This window comes from Phaenicophaeus curvirostris, chromosome 26 (assembly GCF_032191515.1).
Source record: "Phaenicophaeus curvirostris isolate KB17595 chromosome 26, BPBGC_Pcur_1.0, whole genome shotgun sequence".
In the NCBI taxonomy this organism is placed as follows: Eukaryota; Metazoa; Chordata; class Aves; order Cuculiformes; family Cuculidae; genus Phaenicophaeus; species Phaenicophaeus curvirostris.
In genome coordinates this window covers 5,145,770-5,165,050 of record NC_091417.1, presented here as the reverse complement: position 1 = coordinate 5,165,050, position 19,281 = coordinate 5,145,770, and the positions used below count along the sequence as shown (strand labels likewise).

The 19,281-nt window shown below is 54.0% G+C and overlaps 2 protein-coding genes across 2 annotated transcripts; both read right to left on the bottom strand.

The window, feature by feature from the left end:
• Nucleotides 1–2,094: 2,094 nt before the first annotated feature.
• On the bottom strand, nucleotides 2,095–2,397 carry LOC138731027 (feather keratin Cos1-2-like). Its single transcript, XM_069876719.1, has one exon. It carries the CDS (start codon nucleotides 2,395–2,397, stop codon nucleotides 2,095–2,097), a length of 303 nt encoding a protein of 100 aa, XP_069732820.1.
• An 8,362-nt stretch (nucleotides 2,398–10,759) lies between these two features.
• LOC138731026 (feather keratin Cos1-2-like) lies at nucleotides 10,760–11,062 on the bottom strand. The gene has a single exon (XM_069876718.1). The coding sequence runs from the start codon at nucleotides 11,060–11,062 to the stop codon at nucleotides 10,760–10,762; it is 303 nt and encodes a 100-aa protein (XP_069732819.1).
• Between the last annotated feature and the right edge of the window lie 8,219 nt (nucleotides 11,063–19,281).

Sequence of the window (19,281 nt, the reverse complement as noted above, 5' to 3'; positions counted from 1 at the left end):
GACCCCCTTAGAGCCATCACCTTGGAAAGGCAGAAGGTCTGGGCTGCAGGAGCAACAAAGGTCACAGCTGGAGGAGGGAGGAGCCCAGCACAAGCATTGCAGCTCTGCTAGTAACAAGCATTTTCTCCTCCCCATTTTACTCTCAGCTACCCTTGCAAATTCCTTCCTGCCAGCTCTGCTCTCTCAGCCTCTAAGGGGGCATCTTTGGGTTTCTCAGTCTCTCTCAGCCTGGTAGGATGCGTGGTTCCAGAAGGCATCTTGCGTACCTCCTCCTCACTGCCTTCCTGAGGCAGCCACTGGGTAAGCATTGCCTTGGGCTGGAGGCACAATTCCTCTTCTCCCCAGCACACCCTCAGCCCCACAACAATACTCTGTATGGAGAGAATGATGGATCAGCTCTGCAGGAGTTGGCAGGACCCTGCCCCTGCTGGAGGTGTCCTGGAGGCAGCAGAGGAGGGCCAGGCACTCCAGGCTGTGCCCTGGAGACTCCAGGCAGCACCAGAGAGGAGAACGAAGGCCTGGGAGAGAGCCCTGCTCTGCTCTGGGGGTTTCCCTGTGGGAGGGAGCTGCTCTGCTGTGTGCAGTGGATCCAAGGATACCAGTCTCTGTGTGGATGGGGAGAACCTTAGAGATGTGGGGAGAAGGAGTGGAGGGAAAGTGTGGGGAGTGTGGCTGTAAAGCAGGGGTCTGTGGGGTTTGAGGGGTGGCAGGGACCTTCAGAGAGAAGAGAGTAGGGACAAAGAGCTCAGGCTTTGAGAGTCTGGGAAAAGGGAGCTGGGCAGTGGGGACAGTGAGCAAGGTGCTGGAGAGACAGACAGACAGGCTGACAGGCAAGCAAAGCTGAAAGCCCTTTCTGGCTTCCCAGGTGGTGCCCAGAAGGACTCTGTGTTCCAGTTCCCAGCAGAGATGACCATCCAGAAAGGACACAGCGCAACTCTGCACTGCAATTTCTCCACCCGTTATCCCGATTTCTACATCCTCTGGTACCAGCAGCATCAGACCCAGTCCCTTCAGATGCTGCTGCGGGTTACAAAAAGCAAACCTCGTGTGAATGCAGGGAGATTCTCCTCTGTGCTGTCTGCAGAGAACTCCCAGGTGTTTCTGCACGTGCAGAATGCGGAGATCCAGGACAGCGCTGCCTATTTCTGTGCGCTGAGCCCACCCTGGTGCCCAGAGCGTGCGGCGCTGCTCAAAAATGTGGGGGGTGCTCTGGGGAGCCTTTCCCTCCCTGCCACAGCTTGCTTGGAGCTCTGAGCTCAGCCTGCACAGCAGCATCACCTGGATTTGTGTTGTCTTGCAGAATGTGCTGGTCAATCTGTGGCCTCTTACATTGCTGTTATCACTAGAATTCTGCTGTTCTTAGTAAATAGTAGTGCCAAGAAGTGGTTGTTGCCTCCCCAGGTGGGTGTGTTTGCTGATGGGTTTTCACCCCATCCTGCCTAACACTGCCCACAGGAGAAATACTGGATCGATTTGCCTGGTCCCCTCTCTGTGCAGCCTGTGAGCACACAAACAATGCCGTGGACTTATCCTTCCCCAGAACATTCCTGTCCTGCTGACCTTGTCCTTAGATTCCTCAGCAGATTCCAGGGTTCATTGTGTTCCCATGGGGGTTCTCTACATTGTATGTTTGTGATCAGCTCTGTTTGGGTCTCCTCGTGCCCTCTTCCACTTCTCCACCAGAGCAGCACCTTTCTCCTTTGAAACCATGGGCAGCACCCAAGAAGGAAGGAGCACACAGAGTCCAGGCTTGAACGAAGCAGAACTTTAATGAGTGAGAAGAGGGAAACAAAGTCACTCCAAGTGGAAGTTAGAAGTGCAGGGAGCCCAGTGATCAGCGTAGAGTTTGAGATCCTTGGCTGTAGAGAAGTTCCCATGTCAATCTGCCCTATGGGGGGAAAGAAGACAGAGGGTCCCCAGCAGGCTGGCCTTGGTGGAACTTGCTGTCAAGGGGAACAAAACAAGGAAGGAAAAGGGAAGAAAGGCAAAATTGCTTGACTATCTTGGTATCCACAATGAAAGATCTCAGTTCTCTGACCAGCACCATGCTTAAGTTCCTCAAGGTGTCTCCCTGGGTATTCTCCAACATCTTATTCACAGGAGGGACCTCCTGCCACAGTAGCGGCCGGCAATGCCAGAGAGGCCAAAGCCCCCGGACTTGATGGGCACTCCCTGAGAGCTGAGGATGCTGCCAACAGCAGCGGAGGTGGAGGAGCCCACAACGGTGTTCTGAGGGAAGGAGCTGAGGATGGGGCCGGGCAGGGTCACCACCACGGGAGAGGGCTCGATGGCGACGGTGGAGCTCTGGCACTGCCGCACACAGCACTCATTGCAGCTGCTGGCCAGCGGGCACGGGCCGCAGGGCTGGCAGGGCTGGCACGGGTTGTAGCAGGACATGGCTCAGAGTCAGAGGGTACCTGGGAGAGGAAAGAGAGAGGAAGCAGAGCACAGGAGTGTGTGAGGAGCAGCGAAGTGCACTCCTGAGTGGGGATGGAGAGGATTCAGACTCACCTGGTTCCCAAGCAGAAGGAGGCAGAGGAATGGACTGAGCAAGCAGAGGCTTGGGCTGGCTTTTATCCCTGCCCTTCATTGCCGCAGGGCAAGAGGCACCTTTGCAGAACCAACAATTTTCTGACAAGCTCATCTTGAACGCAAAGCATCACAGCTGATGATGTGGACTGGGCTTTGGTTTCCGTCACTGCTGCCTTTTCATTTCCACATGTGTTCCATGCCCATTCCTCAAAGAAGGCTTCTTCTGAGTCCTGGGATGAAAGGTCTAAGGATCTGCAGGGCAGCAACGCAGCCCTGTGGGCAGAAAACTCAGCTCCAGAGATGGTCACATCTGGAAAAATGAAGTGTTGTCAGCCTGGGTCACTCTGGTGTGGTGTTTGAAGCACTGTTGAAAGGAAGAAGCCCAAGCAGCCAAGCCCAAGGGCTCCTGTGCTGAGGACATGGTGGAGCAGCAGGGACAGGCTTTGGCTCCACCCTCGGGGCTGGGGCTTGGACGCCTCTTGGAGCTGGCAGGGGCAGCAGAGGGCAAGGGCTGAGCATCAGGTCTCTCCTGCTGACAGGGACAGTGGGACATGGTCCTCCTTCTCCTGGCAGTGCTGCTGGCACTGGCAGCCTCGGGTGAGATGGGAGCGGGAGGCTGGGCAGAAGGAGGCACAAGGTTGTGGTGTTGGGGGTGGAAGGAGGAGCCGGGAGTGCTGAGTCCCTGGGGCCCTGCGAGGGTTTGTGTCTGGAGAGCAGGGGCTGCGCAGGGAGAGGGGATGGCAAATGATGGGGGCCAGCTCAGGAGGGATGGGGATGTGTGGTGTGAGGGGTGGCATGGACCTGCAGAGAGAAGAGAGCAGGGACAGAGAGCTCAGGCTTTGAGAGGCTGGGAAAAGGGAGCTGGGCAGTGGGGACAGTGAGCAAGGTGCTGGAGAGACAGACAGACAGGCTGACAGGCAAGCAAAGCTGAAAGCCCTTTCTGGCTTCCCAGGTGGTGCCCAGAAGGACTCTGTGTTCCAGTTCCCAGCAGAGATGACCATCCAGACAGGACACAGCGCAACTCTGCATTGCAATTTCTCCACCAGCAATTCTGCTCCCTACCTCTTCTGGTACCAGCAGCATCAGACCCAGCCACCTCAGATGCTGCTCTGGGTGACCAAAAGGAAACCTCGTGTGGATTCAGGGAGATTCTCCTCTGTGCTGTCTGCAGAGAACTCCCAGGTGTTTCTGCACGTGCAGAATGCGGAGCTCCAGGACAGCGCTGCCTATTTCTGTGCGCTGAGCCCACCCTGGTGCCCAGAGCGTGCAGCGCTGCACAGAAACGTGGTGGGTGCACTGGGGAGCAGTTCCCTCCCTGCCACTGCTTGCCTGGAGCTCTGAGATCACCCTGCACAGCAGCAGCACCTGGATTTGTGTTGCCTTGCTGTATGTGCTGGTCAATCTGCGGCCTCTTACATCGCTGTTATCACTGGAATTGTACTATTCTTAGTAAATAACAGTGTCTGAAAGTGATTTATTTCCCATATTATTGTTGCTTCAAGAAAACATGAGAAAGAGAGGCCGTGAGCAGCAGGGCACAGAGGCTCCAAGTTTTTAGGGTGATGTAAGGTGTCTGCTCAATGATCTAAAAGCTCAGTCACTCTCAGCAATGCTCGGAGACTTCAGCTACAAGTCAATACACTGCGTAAGCTTGCCCAGTTGTCCAGGGACTGGATGTCCAAATCCTTCCTGGGAAGATCAAGCTCCCCAGGGAATGTGGATCTGCTTGACGATGATGATGATGATAAAGGGACAATTGGTGATGTATCTTTCTTAAACACTGTACGTATTTTCTTCCAGTAATGATTAGGCACGTTGCCTTTCACAGCTTTTCCTCCTAATTTTTGATCACTGCTAATCATTTGTTAAAATTCTTGCTGTAATAACTTCAGGAAAGCTTAATTTCACAGAGTATCTGAGAGCCTGGGTTTTTATGCTGATTGTGCTTAGGGATAAAAGCCCCTTCTGGTGAAACAGTGACCCCTTGGGGGGAAATAAATACCCGGTGGACCCTAAATACTAAATAAAAGGTGGGAGCAGTTCCAGATCAGGGCAGGCAGAGGGGTCGTCCTGCCCTGCTCCCCTGGCAGCAAAGGGCTGTGTGTCTGGGGCAGCCAGATGCCCTGCACCTGCAGATGATGGGGCTGGGACTGCAGGGAGGAAGCTGTGCTGGGGAAGTTGCTTGAAGTGAAACCCCTTCTCTACAAAGGGGAAGAAATGTTACTTGAAGCGAGACATTTTTCCAGAGCCTGTGGTGACATGGGGCAGTGGGTTTAAACTTAAAGGGGAGATTGAAGTGGGACAGAAGGAAGACTTGTCCACGCTGAGGCTGCCAGACACGAGCATAGTTCCCCAGAGAAGCTGGGGGTGCCCCATTGCTGGACCTCTTCAAGGTATCTTGGACAAGCCTTTGAGCAACCTGATCTACCGACAAATGTCCCTGCATGTAGCAGGCGGGTTGGACTCGATGTCCTTTCAGAGTCTGTTCCAAGCCAACCATTCTCTCACTCCATGGTTCCATGATTCTTTCACAGCCCCAGGCTCACCCGCTGGTGTCACTGCTGCTCTGCTCGCTGGGGTCACCTCACCCCTCCCAGCCCCACTTGGCCCTCGCTGCAGACATTGTCAGCACCATGAGCACTGACCACACTATCAAGCAACAACATGGAAATCAGCAGACTTGTTCTCACAAACATCTCCATTGTTTCCCTCAGGGGTCTCTGCCTGCACTGGGAAGACATCCAGCAGTGTCAGGAGTTTCAGCTCAATGCAGACAGGAGAAGCTGATGAAGAGGGGCCTGAAATCTTCACGCTTTATCCAAGGTTCCAGACTATAAGGCTATCATAGAGCGCTTCCCTCCACACCAGATGCAGAGCCATTTCTTCTGCAGGTAATTTCCTGGATGAAAGCTTGGACACGCCTTGTCAAAATCCAACTGAGGGTCAACGATCCCCAGAGTGAATGCTTGCAGCCCAAAAAGTGAATGCAATCCACACAGTAGAATATGGCAGGCAAAAGACCCTGGTGACCCCCTTAGAGCCATCACCTTGGAAAGGCAGAAGGTCTGGGCTGCAGGAGCAACAAAGGTCACAGCTGGAGGAGGGAGGAGCCCAGCACAAGCATTGCAGCTCTGCTAGTAACAAGCATTTTCTCCTCCCCATTTTACTCTCAGCTACCCTTGCAAATTCCTTCCTGCCAGCTCTGCTCTCTCAGCCTCTAAGGGGGCATCTTTGGGTTTCTCAGTCTCTCTCAGCCTGGCAGGATGCGTGGTTCCAGAAGGCATCTTGCGTACCTCCTCCTCACTGCCTTCCTGAGGCAGCCACTGGGTAAGCATTGCCTTGGGCTGGAGGCACAATTCCTCTTCTCCCCAGCACACCCTCAGCCCCACAACAATACTCTGTATGGAGAGAATGATGGATCAGCTCTGCAGGAGTTGACAGGACCCTGCCCTTGCTGGAGGTGTCCTGGAGGCAGCAGAGGAGGGCCAGGCACTCCAGGCTGTGCCCTGGAGACTCCAGGCAGAACCAGAGAGGAGAACGAAGGCCTGGGAGAGAGCCCTGCTCTGCTCTGGGGGTCTCCCTGTGGGAGGGAGCTGCTCTGCTGTGTGCAGTGGATCCAAGGATACCAGTCTCTGTGTGGATGGGGAGAACCTTAGAGATGTGGGGAGAAGGAGTGGAGGGAAAGTGTGGGGAGTGTGGCTGTAAAGCAGGGGTCTGTGGGGTTTGAGGTGTGGCAGGGACCTTCAGAGAGAAGAGAGCAGGGAGAGAGCGCTCAGGCTTTGAGAGTCTGGGAAACGGGAGCTGGGCAGTGGGGACAGTGAGCAAGGTGCTGGAGAGACAGACAGACAGGCTGACAGGCAAGCAAAGCTGAAAGCCCTTTCTGGCTTCCCAGGTGGTGCCCAGAAGGACTCTGTGTTCCAGTTCCCAGCAGAGATGACCATCCAGAAAGGACACAGCGCAACTCTGCACTGCAATTTCTCCACCCGTTATCCCGATTTCTACATCCTCTGGTACCAGCAGCATCAGACCCAGTCCCCTCAGATGCTGCTCTGGGTTGCAAAAAGCAAACCTCGTGCGGGTGCAGGGAGATTCTCCTCTGTGCTGTCTGCAGAGAACTCCCAGGTGTTTCTGCACGTGCAGAATGCGGAGCTGCAGGACAGCGCTGCCTATTTCTGTGTGCTGAGCCCACCCTGGTGCCCAGAGCGTGCAGCGCTGCACAAAAACATGGTGGGTGCTCTGGGGAGCGGTTCCCTCTCTGCCACTGCTTGTCTGGAGCTCTGAGCTCAGCCTGCACAGCAGCAGCACCTGGATTTTTGTTGCCTTGCTGTATGTGCTGCTCAATCTGTGGCCTCTTACATCGCTGTTATCACTAGAATTGTACTATTCTTAGTAAATAACAGTGTCTGAAAATGATTTATTTCCCGTGTTATTGTGCTGGCCTATTGTTGCTTCAAGAAAACATGAGAAAGAGAGTCTGTGAGCAGCAGGTCCCAGAGACTCCAAGTTTTTAGGCTGATGTAAGGTCTTTTCTCAATGATCTAAAAGCTCAGCAAGGGTCGGAGACCTCAGCTACAAGTCGATACACTGTGAAGGCTCTACCAGTTGTTGAGGGATTGGATGTCTAAATCCTTCCTGGGAAGATCAAGCTCCCCAGGGAATGTGGATCTGCATGATGATGATGATGGTAAAGGGACAATTGGTAACGTATCTTTCTTAATCACTGTTCCTATTACCTTCTAGTAATGATTAGACACATTGCCTTTCAAAGCTATGCCTCTAAACATTTTGATCACTGCTAATCATTTGTTACCCTTCTTACAGTAATAACTTCAGGAAGGCTTGATTTCACAGAGTATCTGAGAGTTTGGGCTTTTATGTTGATTGTGCTTAGGGATAAAAGCCCCTTCTGGTGAAACAGTGACCCCTTGAGGGGAATTAAATACCCGGTGGACCCTAAATACTAAATAAAAAGTGAATGAACTTGGGCAGAGCACTCCCACCACCAGTGGTTCTAAAAGAGGTGGCAAAGATTCATCAGGAGCCAATTCCCTCTATACCCTGCAGCAGCAGCAGCAGTAATCGTGTGAGCATGAGGAGTGTGCGGATGTGTTCCTCAGAGGGTGGCTTGGGGCTCTGCTGCCAATCCTTTGTGTTCTCCTTACAGGCAAGATACAAGGTGCATCGGGGTCCAAGCTGCAGGACCTTGGCTGCACATTCAACCCCTTCCTTTGCAAAGCCTGTGCAGGAGAGACAACATCAAAGCCCCAGCCCCACTGCTGCAGCTCCAGGGTTCTCCACTCACCAGGCAAATGGATCCCAAGGGCTGACAAGCTCCAGCCATCCCTGGTGGTCCCTGTAGGGCTGGTGGGGAGGAGTGGGACCATGTCCTGGTCTGATTCCCTTGCCACCAGGCATTGTCAGCACCATCACCACTGCCACTGGCATCAAGAAACCCCATGGGTATCAGGTTACTTGTTCTTTCAAGCTTCTCCATCATTTCCCCCAGGGGTCTCTGCCAGTACTGCAAATCACCCTGTAGTGTCAGGAGTTTGAGCTCAATGCAGACAGGAGAACCTGATGCAGAGGGGACTGAAACCTTCACGCTTTCTCCCCATGTTCCAGAACTTGAGGATTTCACAGTGAATGTCCCTCCACAGAATGAAGATCCATTTGTTCTGCAGACCCACTGGGGCTCAAAGGTTGCCAAAGTCACAGCTCAGATGCAGTCGGGCTCTGGTTTAGAGATGGCGCAGGGAAGGCTGGATCTGAGTTGGGTCTCCACAGCCTGTACAGATCTGAAAAATGGAGTTTGGCAGTGGTGGTTATATTGTGGTTTTGGGAAGTGTCCAGGCTGAGAGACTTGGGACACTGGAGTGTCAGGGCAATGCCAAGGAAAACACAGGTTGTGTAGAGAATGGACTGAGAGCAGCCCTGATGAGAAGAGCTCTAGGAGCTTGTGGATGAGAAGCACAGCAGGAACTGACAATGTGTGCTTGCAGCCCAGAAAGCAAATATCGTTCACACAGCAGAACATGTGTGAGATGCTGCTCAGGAGAGGAAACCCTGGTAATCCTCTTAGAGCCCTCACCTTGGAAAGGCAGAAGGTCTGGGCTGCAGAAGCAACACTGCTCACTGCTGGAGGAGGGAGGAGCCAGGCACAAGCATTGCAGCTGTGCCAGGAACAGGCATTTCCTCCTCCCCATTTCACTCTCAGCACAATCCTTGCTGGCATCTCTGCTCTCTCAGGCTCTCAGGGGATGTGGGGTTTTCTCAGTCTCTCCCATTCCATCAGCATGAGTGGTCGCAGCAGGCACCTTGTGTATCTCCTCCTCACTGCCTTCCTGAGGCAGCCTCTGGGTAAGCATTGCCTTGGGCTGGAGGCACAATTCCTCTTCTCCCCAGCAGACCCTCAGCCCCACAACAATTCTCTGTGGGGAGAGCAGGATGGATCAGCTTGGCAGGAGTTGGCAGGACCCTGCCCCTGCTGGAGGTGTCCTGGAGGGAGCAGAGGAGGGCCAGGCACTGCAGGCTGTGTCCTGGAGACTCCTCAAAGCAACAGAGAGGAGAATCTAGACCTGAGTGAGAGCCCATCTCTGCTCTGGGGGTCTCCGTGAAGGAGGGAACTGTCATTATTGTGCTGAGAGAGCCACGCTGAGCTGAGATCTCAGACCTCTTGCCTGAAGGACCATCTGCCTTGTTCTTTCCATCCTTGAAGCTCCGGCATCTCAGCCAGGCACAGGGAGCCTTCCCCTCCCACACTTTGCATCCCCTCTTGGTTTGCAGCTCAGAGCCTTTCCCTGCAGAGATGCTGACCCTTGCTTTCCTCCAGGCACCCTGGGACAGGTCACCATCACCCAGCAAGAAGGAGAAGTCGCCTTGAAACAGGGAGAAACATTTCGAACAACCTGCACCTACCAAACATCCTACCCTCCTCAACTGTACTGGTACCAGCGGAAGAAAGGCCAGGCTCCCCAGCTGATCGCCTCTCATGCAGGAGCTGGCTCCAAGCGGAGCGGCCGTTTCACCACGTTGCTGAACCCCACAGAGAAATCCAGCCTCCTGCAGCTGGAGGAAGTCGAGGGCTCTGACAGTGCCTTGTACCTCTGTGCTGTGCGGGACCCGCTGGTGCAGGAGCTGCCTGGGCTGGGCAAAAATGCAGGGCAGGGAGGGGCTGAGGCTGGCAAGGCTGAGCCTGGGGGAAGGGTTTATTCTGTGTATGTTCTACTGAAAAGCTTTGCACAGTTGTTTTTTGGTTTCCAGCCAGGCAGCAGCCTGAGCCATAGGCAAATTTTCCCTGCAGCTCCATGCCGGCCAAGGCCACAGGACTGCAGGTATGAGAGGAGAGAAACCTAGAGCCGAAGACAGGCATCATTCCTACCTTCAATGGCTGCTTCTGTTCCACTCCTGCCATTCTGCAAAGCAAAACATCTGCTGGAGCAGTAGGTTCCCATGGTCAGGAGGAGGACATGCCCTGTCCTTCTCTTTCCCGCCCTCCTCAGCTCACCCTGATTGTCCCTGGTTGTTGCCTCCCCAGGTGGGTGCGTTTGCTGATGGGTTTTCACCCCATCCTGCCTAACACTGCCCGCAGGAGAAATACTGGATCGATTTGCCAGGTCCCCTCTCTGTGCAGCCTGTGAGCACACAAACAATGCCGTGGACTTAGCCTTCCCCAGCACATTCCTGTCCTGCTGTCCTTGTCCTTAGTTTCCTCAGCAGATTCCAGGGTACATTGTGTTCCCATAGGGGTTCTCTACATTGTATGTTTGTGATCAGCTCTGTTTGGGTCTCCTCGTGCCCTCTTCCACTTCTCTACCAGAGCAGCACCTTTCTCCTTTGAAACCATGGGCAGCACCCAAGAAGGAACAAGCACATGGAGTCCAGGCTTGAATGGAGCAGAATTTAATAAGTCAGCAGCGGGAAACCAAGTCACTCCAAGTGGAAGTTAGAAGTGCAGGGAGTCCAGTGACCAGCGTAGAGTTTGAGATCCTTGCTGTAGTGAAGTTCCCATGTCAATCTGCCCCATGGAGGGAAAGAAGACAGAGGGTCCCCACCAGGTTGGCCTTGGTAGAACTTGCTGTCAAGTGGAACAAAACAAGGAAGGAAAAGGGAAGAAAGGCAAAACTGTTCAAACTCTCTTGGTATCCACAATGAAAGATCTTGGTTCTCTGACCAGCACCATGCTCCAAGTTCCTCAAGGTGTCTCCCTGGGTATTCTCCAACATGTTTTTCACAAGAGGGACCTCCTGCCACAGTAGCGGCCGGCAATGCCAGAGAGGCCAAAGCCCCTGGAGTTGATGGGCACTCCCTGAGAGCTGAGGATGCTGCCAACAGCAGCGGAGGTGGAGGAGCCCACAATGGTGTTCTGAGGGAAGGAGCTGAGGATGGGGCCAGGCAGGGTCACCACCACGGGAGAGGGCTCGATGGCGACGGTGGAGCTCTGGCACTGCCGCACACAGCACTCATTGCAGCTGCTGGCCAGCGGGCACGGGCCGCAGGGCTGGCAGGGCTGGCACGGGTTGTAGCAGGACATGGCTCAGAGTCAGAGGGTACCTGGGAGAGGAAAGAGAGAGGAAACAGAGCACAGGAATGTGTGAGGAGCAGCCAAATGCACTCCTGAGTGGGGATGGAGAGGATTCAGACTCACCTGGTTCCCAAGCAGAAGGAGGCAGAGGAATGGACTGAGCGAGCAGAGGCTTGGGCTGGCTTTTATCCCTGCCCTTCATTGCCGCAGGGCAAGAGGCACCTTTGCAGAAGCAACAATGTTCTGACAAGCTCATCTTGAATGCAAAGCATCACAGCTGATGATATGGACTGGGCTTTGGTTTCCATCACTGCTGCCTTTTCATTTCCACATGTGTTCCATGCCCATTCCTCAAAGAAGGCTTCTTCTGAGTCCTGGGATGAAAGGTCTAAGGATCTCCAGGGCAGCAACGCAGCCCTGTGGGCAGAAAACTCAGCTCCAGAGATGGTCACATCTGGAAAAATAAAGTGTTGTCAGCCTGGGTCACTCTGGTGTGGTGTTTGAAGCATCGTTGTAAGGAAGAAGCTCCAGGAGCCAAGCCCAAGGGCTCCTGTGCTGAGGACATGGTGGAGTCACAGGGACAGGCTTTGGCTCCACCCTCGGGGCTGGGACTTGGACGCCTCTTGGAGCTGGCAGGGGCAGCAGAGGGCAAGGGCAGAGCATCAGATCCCTCCTGCTGACAGGGACAGTGGGACATGGTCCTCCTTCTCCTGGCAGCGTTGCTGGCACTGGCAGCCTTGGGTGAGATGGGAGCGGGAGGCTGGGCAGAAGGAGGCACAAGGTTGTGGCGCTGGGGGTGGAAGGAGGAGCCGGGAGTGCTGAGTCCCTGGGCCCTGCGAGGGTTTGTGTCAGGAGAGCAGGGGCTGTGCGGGGGGGATGGCAAAGGATGGGGTCCAGCTCAGGAGGGATGGGGATGTGGGGTGTGAGGGGTGGCAGGGTCCTGGAGAGAGAAGAGAGCAGGGACAGAGAGCTCAGGCTTTGAGAGGCTGGGAAAAGGGAGCTGGGCAGTGGGGACAGTGAGCAAGGTGCTGGAGAGACAGACAGACAGGCTGACAGGCAAGCAAAGCTGAAAGCGCTTTCTGGCTTCCCAGGTGGTGCCCAAAAGGACTCTGTGTTCCAGTTCCCAGCAGAGATGACCATCCAGGAAGGACACAGCGCAACTCTGCACTGCAATTTCTCCACCAGCGATTATGCTCCCTACCTCTCCTGGTACCAGCAGCACCAGACCCAGTCCCCTCAGCAGCTGCTGTGGGTGGCCAAATGGAAACGTCATGTGGATTCAGGTAGATTCTTCTCTGTGATATCTGCCGATGATTCCCAGGTGTTTCTGCACGTGCAAGATGTGGAGCTCCAGGACAGCCCTGCCTATTTCTGTGCGCTGAGCCCACCCTGGTGCCCAGAGCATGCAGCGCTGCACTCAAACATGCCACTGCTTGCCTGGAGCTCTGAGCTCACCCTGCTCAGCAGCAGCACTTGGGGCTGAGGGGAGCTGGGCTTCTATCTTCCCAACTTGGGCTGCTGGGAAGAAAAGCCCTTCAGTATTTTTCCACCTGTACCAGTATTGCCAAAGACCCAAGACCTCTCCATGTTCAGAACTCAGAAGCAAATAGTCCAACGCACAAATGCAGCCCAGGAATGTCCTAGGCTCCTTGTAGGCTCCTTGCAGGCTCCTCAGTGGATTTGGAGGGCTCTGGGATCATGTCCAGATCCTCCCCAGGGAGCAGGGCTGTTGTGCTGAGCTGCCCAGGCAGCAGGGGATGGTGTGTCCCGGCCAGCCAGGCTGGCTGCAGGCTGATGGAGAGCAACCTTTCTGTGACCTATGGATGATTCCTGTTTAGAACAATCAGAGCACTTTTTATATTGCACTTAGATCTAGAATGAATGAATGAATTATTAAGGATACCAATCCTCAATGGGCCTGAGGATGAAATGAGGTTACAGGGCCCAATCAAGAGGCACAGAGCAATGTCGGTGCCCCAACAGGGATTTGTGTTACCTTGCAGTATATGCTGGTCAGTCTGTGGCCTCTTACATCACTGTTATCACAGGAACAGTGCTGTTCTTAAATGAGTCAGAAAGCTATTTATTCTCCATGTGGTTATGCACATCTATTGCTGGTGCCAGAAACATGAGATAGAGAGGCCATGAGCAGCAGGGGTTTGCTCAATAGTCTAAAAGTTCAGCAGCTCTCAGCAATGGTCGGAGACCTCAGCTACAAGTAGGTACACTGTGCAGGCTCTCCTAATTGTCCAGGGACTCGATGTCCATATCCTCCTTGGGAAGATCAACCTCCCCAGGGAATGCAGATCTGCATGACAATGATGATGATAAAGGAACAATTGGTGATGTATCTTTCTTAACCACTGTTCCTATTGCCTTCTAGTAATGATTAGACATATTGCCTTTGAAAGCTGTTCCAGTTTACTTTTTGATCACTGCTAATCATTTGTTACCATTCTTGTTGTGATAACTTCAATAAAACTTGATTTCACAGAGCATCTGAGAGTTTGGGCTTTTATGCTGATTGTGCTTAGGGATAAAAGCCCCTTCTGGTTAAACAGTGACCCCTTGAGGGAAATTAAATACACTGTAGACCTTAAATACTAAATAAAAAGTGAATGAACTCTGGCAGAGCACTCCCACCATCAGTGGTTCTAAAAGAGGTGGGGAAAGACTCATCAGGAGTCGATTCCCTATATACCCTGCAGCAGCAGCAGCAATCCTGTGAGCATGAGGAGTGTGGGGATGTGCTCCTCAGAGGGTGGCTTGGGGCCAATCCTTTGTGTTCTCCTTACAGGCAAGACATAAGGTGGATCGGGGTCCAATCTGCAGGACCTTGGCTGCACATTCAGCCCCTTCCTCTGCAAAGTCTGTGCAGGAGAGACAAAATCAAAGCCCCAGCCCCACTGCTGCAGCTCCAGGGTTCTCCACTGGCCAAGGCAAATGGATCCCAAGGGCTGACAAGCTCCAGCCATCCCTGGTGGTCCCTGTAGGGCTGGTGGGGAGGGGTGGGAGCTGTTCCAGGTCAGGGCAGGCATAGCAGCCACCCTGTCCTGTTCCCCTGGCAGCAAAGGGCTGCGTATCTGGGGAACCCAGATGCCCTGCACCTGCAGATGATGGGGCTGGGACAGCAGGGAGGAAGCTGTGCTGGGGAAGTTGCTTGAAGAGAAACCCCCTCTCTACCAAGAGAAAGAAATGTTACTTGAAGGGGATTAAAGGCCAGATGTAGAGAGACCAAGAGACGTGGGGCTGTGGTGACAGAACAAAAGGTAACGGGTATAAACTGAAAGAGGGGAGATTGAGGTGGGACAGAAGGAAGGATTGCCCATGCTGAGGCTGACAGACACGGGCCCAGTTCCCCAGAGAAGCTGGGGGTGCCCCATCACTGGACGTCTTCAAGGTCTGGTGGACAGGGCTTTGAGCAACCTGATTAACCGACAGTTCGTCCTTCCACGTGGCAGGAGGGTTGGACCCAATGACCTTTCTGTGTCTGCTCCAAACCAATCATTCTCTCAGTCCATGGTTCCATGGTTCTCTGATAGCCCCAATCTCAACAACCAGGGTCGATGCTGCTCTGTTCACTGGGCCACCTCACCCCACCCAGCCCCATTTGGCCCATGTCCTGGTCTGATTCCCCAGCCACCAGGCATTGTCAGCACCATCACCACTGCCACTGGCATCAAGAAACCTCAGGGGAATCAGGTTACTTGTTCTTCCAATCTTCTCCATTTTTTCCCCCAGGGTTCTCAGACAGCACTGGGAACCATCCTGCAGAGTCATGAGTTTCAGCTCAATGCAGGCAGGAGAAGCTGATGGAGAGGGGACTGAAACCTTCACAGTTTCTCCTTAGGTTCCAGAACATGAGGCTGTTGCAGAGGATTTCCCTCTATGCAAAACACAGCAGCATTTATTCTGTATGTAGAGTCCTAGAGAAAGGATGAAAGCTTGGACGAGCATTGTCCAGACCCACGGGGGCTCAAGGTTTGCCAAAGTCACAGCTCAGAGGCAGTCGGCCTCTGGTTTAGAGCTGGGCCCAAGGAAGGCTGGATCTCAGCTGGGGCTCCCCAGCCTGTGCACAACTGAAAAAAGGAGTTTGGGTAGTGGTTATATTGTGGGGGGGGAGGTGTCCAGGCTCAGGGACTTGGGACACTGGAGTATCAGGGCAATGCCAAGGACAAGCGCAGGTTGTGTGGAGAATGGACTGAGAGCAGCCCTGAAGAGAATAGCTTGAGGATCTAGAGGATGAGAAACACAGCAGGAGCTGACAATGTGTTCTTGCAACCCAGAAAGGGAATGGTATCCAAAGGAAATGGTATTGCACAACATGTGCAAGAGGCCGATTAGGAGGGGAAGACCCTGGTGACCCCCTTAGAGTCCTCATCTTGGAAAGGCAGAAGGTCTTGGCTGCAGGAGCCACACTGCTCACTGCTGGAGGAGGGAGGAGCCCAGCACAAGCATTGCAGCTGTGCTAGGAACAAGCATTTTCTCCTCCCCATTGCACTCTCTGCTTCCGTTGCAAAGTCCTTGAAGGCAGCTCTGCTCTCTTAGATTCTGAGGGGGGTATGTGGGAGTCTCTCAGTCCCTCTCACCCCTGCAGGATGAGTGGTTGCAGCAGGCACCTTGCGTATCTCCTCCTCACTGCCTTCCTGAGGCAGCCACTGGGTGAGCATTGCCTTGGGCTGGAGGCACAATTCCTCTTCTCCCCAGCAGACCCTCAGCCCCACAACAATTCTCTGTAGGGAGAGAATGACGTATCAGCTTTCCAGGAGTTGCCGGGACCCTGCCGCTGCTGGTGGTGTCCTGGAGGCAGCAGAGGAGGGTCAGGCACTCCAGGCTGTGCCCTGGAGACTCCAGGCAGCACCACAGAGGAGAACAATGGCCTGACTGAGAGCCAAGCTCAGCCCTTGGGGATCTCCCTTTCCCGTGCTCTTCTGAGGCTTTCCCTTCTCAGCTAGGTAAAGGGATGCTTCTCCTCCCACACTTTGCGTCCCCTCGTGGTTTGCAGCTCAGAGCCTTTCCCTGCATAGATGCTGACCCTTGCTTTCCTCCAGGCACCCTGGGGCAGCTCACCGTCACCCAGCAAGAAGGAGAAGTCACAGTGAAACAGGGAGACACCTTTCACACAAACTGCATCTACCAGACTTCCAGATTTTATGGCTTGTTCTGGTACCAGCAGAAGAAAGGCCAGGCTCCCCAGCTGATCACATCTCATGCAGGAGCTGGCTCCAAGCGGAGCGCCCGTCTCACCACGTCGCTGAACCCCACAGAGAAATCTAGCCTCCTGCAGCTGGAGGAAGTCGAGGGCTCTGACAGTGCCTTGTACCTCTGTGCTGTGCGGGACCCCCTGGTGCAGGAGCTGCCTGGGCTGGGCAAAAATGCAGGGCAGGGAGGGGCTGGGGCTGGCAAGGCTGAGCCTGGGGGAAGGGTTTATTCTGTGTATGTTCTACTGAAAAGATTTACACAGTTGGCTTTTGGTTTGCAGCCAGGCAGAAGCCTGACCATAGGCAAATTTTCCCTGCAGCTCCATGCTGGCCAAGGCCACAGGACAGTGGGACAAAGAGGAGAGAAACCTGGACACAAACACAGGTGTCATTCCTACCCTCAACGGCTGCTTCTGTTCCACTCCTGCCATTCTGCAAAGCAAAACATCTGCTGGAGCAGTAGGTTACATGGTCAGGAGGAGGACGTGACCCATCCTTCTCTTTTCCTCCCTCCTCAGCTCACCCTGATTGTCCCTGGTTGTTGCCTCCCCAGGTGGGTTTGTTTGCTGATGGGTTTTCACCCCATCCTGCCTAACACTGCCTGCAGGAGAAATACTGTGAGGACATGGTGGAGCAGCAGGGCTGGGCTTTGGCTCCACCCTCAGGGCTGGGGCTTGGACGCCTCTTGGAGCTGACGAGGGCAGCAGAGGGCAAGGGCTGAGCATCAGGTCCCTCCTGCTGGCAGGGACAGCGGGACATGGTCCTCCTTCTCCTGGCAGTGCTGCTGGCACTGGCAGCCTCGGGTGAGATGGGAGCGGGAGGCTGGGCAGAAGGAGGCACAAGGTTGTGGTGTTGGGGGTGGAAGGAGGAGCCGGGAGTGCTGAGTCCCTGGGGCCCTGCGAGGGTTTGTGTCAGGAGAGCAGGGGCTGGGGCGGGGGGGATGGCAAATGATGGGGCCACCTCAGGAGGGATGGGGATGTGTGGTGTGAGGGGTGGCAGGGACCTGGAGAGAGAAGAGAGCAGGGACAGAGCGCTCAGGCTTTGAGAGGCTGGGAAAAGGGAGCTGGGCAGTGGGGACATTGAGCAAGGTGCTGGAGAGACAGACAGACAGGCTGACAGGCAAGCAAAGCTGAAAGCCCTTTCTGGCTTCCCAGGTGGTGCCCAAAAGGACTCTGTGTTCCAGTTCCCAGCAGAGATGACCATCCAGACAGGACACAGCGCAACTCTGCACTGCAATTTCTCCACCAGCGATTATGCTCCCTACCTCTTCTGGTACCAGCATCGCCAGACCCAGTCCCCTCAGAGGCTGCTGTGGGTGACAAAAAGCAAACCTCGTATGGATTCAGGGAGATTCTCCTCTGTGCTGTCTGCAGAGAACTCCCAGGTGTTTCTGCACGTGCAGGGTGCAGAGCTCCAGGACAGCGCTGCCTATTTCTGTGCGCTGAGCCCACCCTGGTGCCCAGAGCGTGCAGCGCTGCACAAAAATGTGGGGGGTGCTCTGGGGAGCTGTTCCCTCCCTGCCACTGCTTGCCTGGAGCTCTGAGCTCAGCCTGCACAGCAGCAGCACTTGGGGCTCAGGGAATCTGGGCTTCTATCTTCCCACCTTGGGCTGCTGGGAAGAAAAGCCCTGCAGGACTTTTTCAGCTGTACCAATATTGCCAAAGCCCAAGACTTCTCCATGTGCAGAGCCCAGAAGCAAAGAGCCCAACACATAAATGCAGCCTAGGAATGTCCTAGGCTCCTTGCAGGCTCCTCAGTGGATATGGAGGGCTCTGGGATCATGTCCAGCTCCTCCCCAGGGAGCAGGGCTGTTGTGCTGAGCTGCCCAGGCAGCAGGGGATGGTGTGTCCCAGCCAGCCAGGCTGGCTGGAGGCTGATGGAGAGGAACCTTTCTGTGACCCATGGATGATTCCTGTTTGGAACAATCAGATCACTTTTTATATTACGCTTAGATATAGAATGAATGAATGAATTATTAAGGATACAAATCTTCAATGGGACTGAGGATGAAATGAGGTTACAGGGCCCAATCAAGAGGCACAGAGCCACGTCGGTGCCCCAACAGGGATTTCAGTTACCTTGCAGTATATTCTGGTCAATCTCTGGCCTCTTACATTGCTGTTATCACTAGAATTGTACTATTCTTAATAAATAACAGTGTTAGAAAGTGATTTCTTCTCTGTGTAACTGTGCTGGGCTATTGTTGCTTCCAGAAAGCATGAGAAAGGAAAGCCGTGAGCAACAGGGCCCAGGGACTCCAAGTATTTAGGGTGATGTAAGGTGTTTCCTCTATGATCTAAGAGCTCAGCCGGTCTCATCGAAGGTCAGAGACCTCTGCTACAAGTAGATACACTGTGCAGGATACACTGTGCAGGAGATACACTGCCCGCAGGAGAAATACTGGATGCATTTGCCTGGTCCCCTCTCTGTGCAGCCTGTGAGCACACAAACAATGCCGTGGACTTATCCTTCCCCAGAACATTCCTGTCCTGCTGTCCTTGTCCTTAGCATCCTCAGCAGAGTTCAGGCTTCATTGTGTTCCCATGGGGGTTCTCTACATTGTATGTTTGTGATCAGCTCTGGTTGGGTCTCCTCATGCCCACTTCCTCTTCTCCACCAGAGCAGCACCTTTCTCCTTTGAAACCATGGGCAGCACCCAAGAAGGAAGGAGCACACGGAGTCCAGGCTTGAATGGAGCAGAATTTTAATGAGTCATCAGAGGGAAACAAAGTCACTCCAAGTGGAAGTTAGAAGTGCAGGGAGCCCAGCGAGCAGCAGGGCGCTCAGTGAACAGCTTAGAGTCTGAGATCGTTGACTGTAGAGAAGTACTCTTGTAATTTCTGTCAATCTGCCACATGAAGGGAGAGTAGACAGAGGGTCCCGACGAGGAGAGGGCTGGTGGAACTTGTTGTCAAGGGGAACCTGAGCAGACAAGGAAAACGGAAGAAAGGCAAAAGTGTTCAAACTATCTTGGTATTCACAATGAAAGATCTTGGTTCTCTGACCAGCACCATGCTCCAAGTTCCT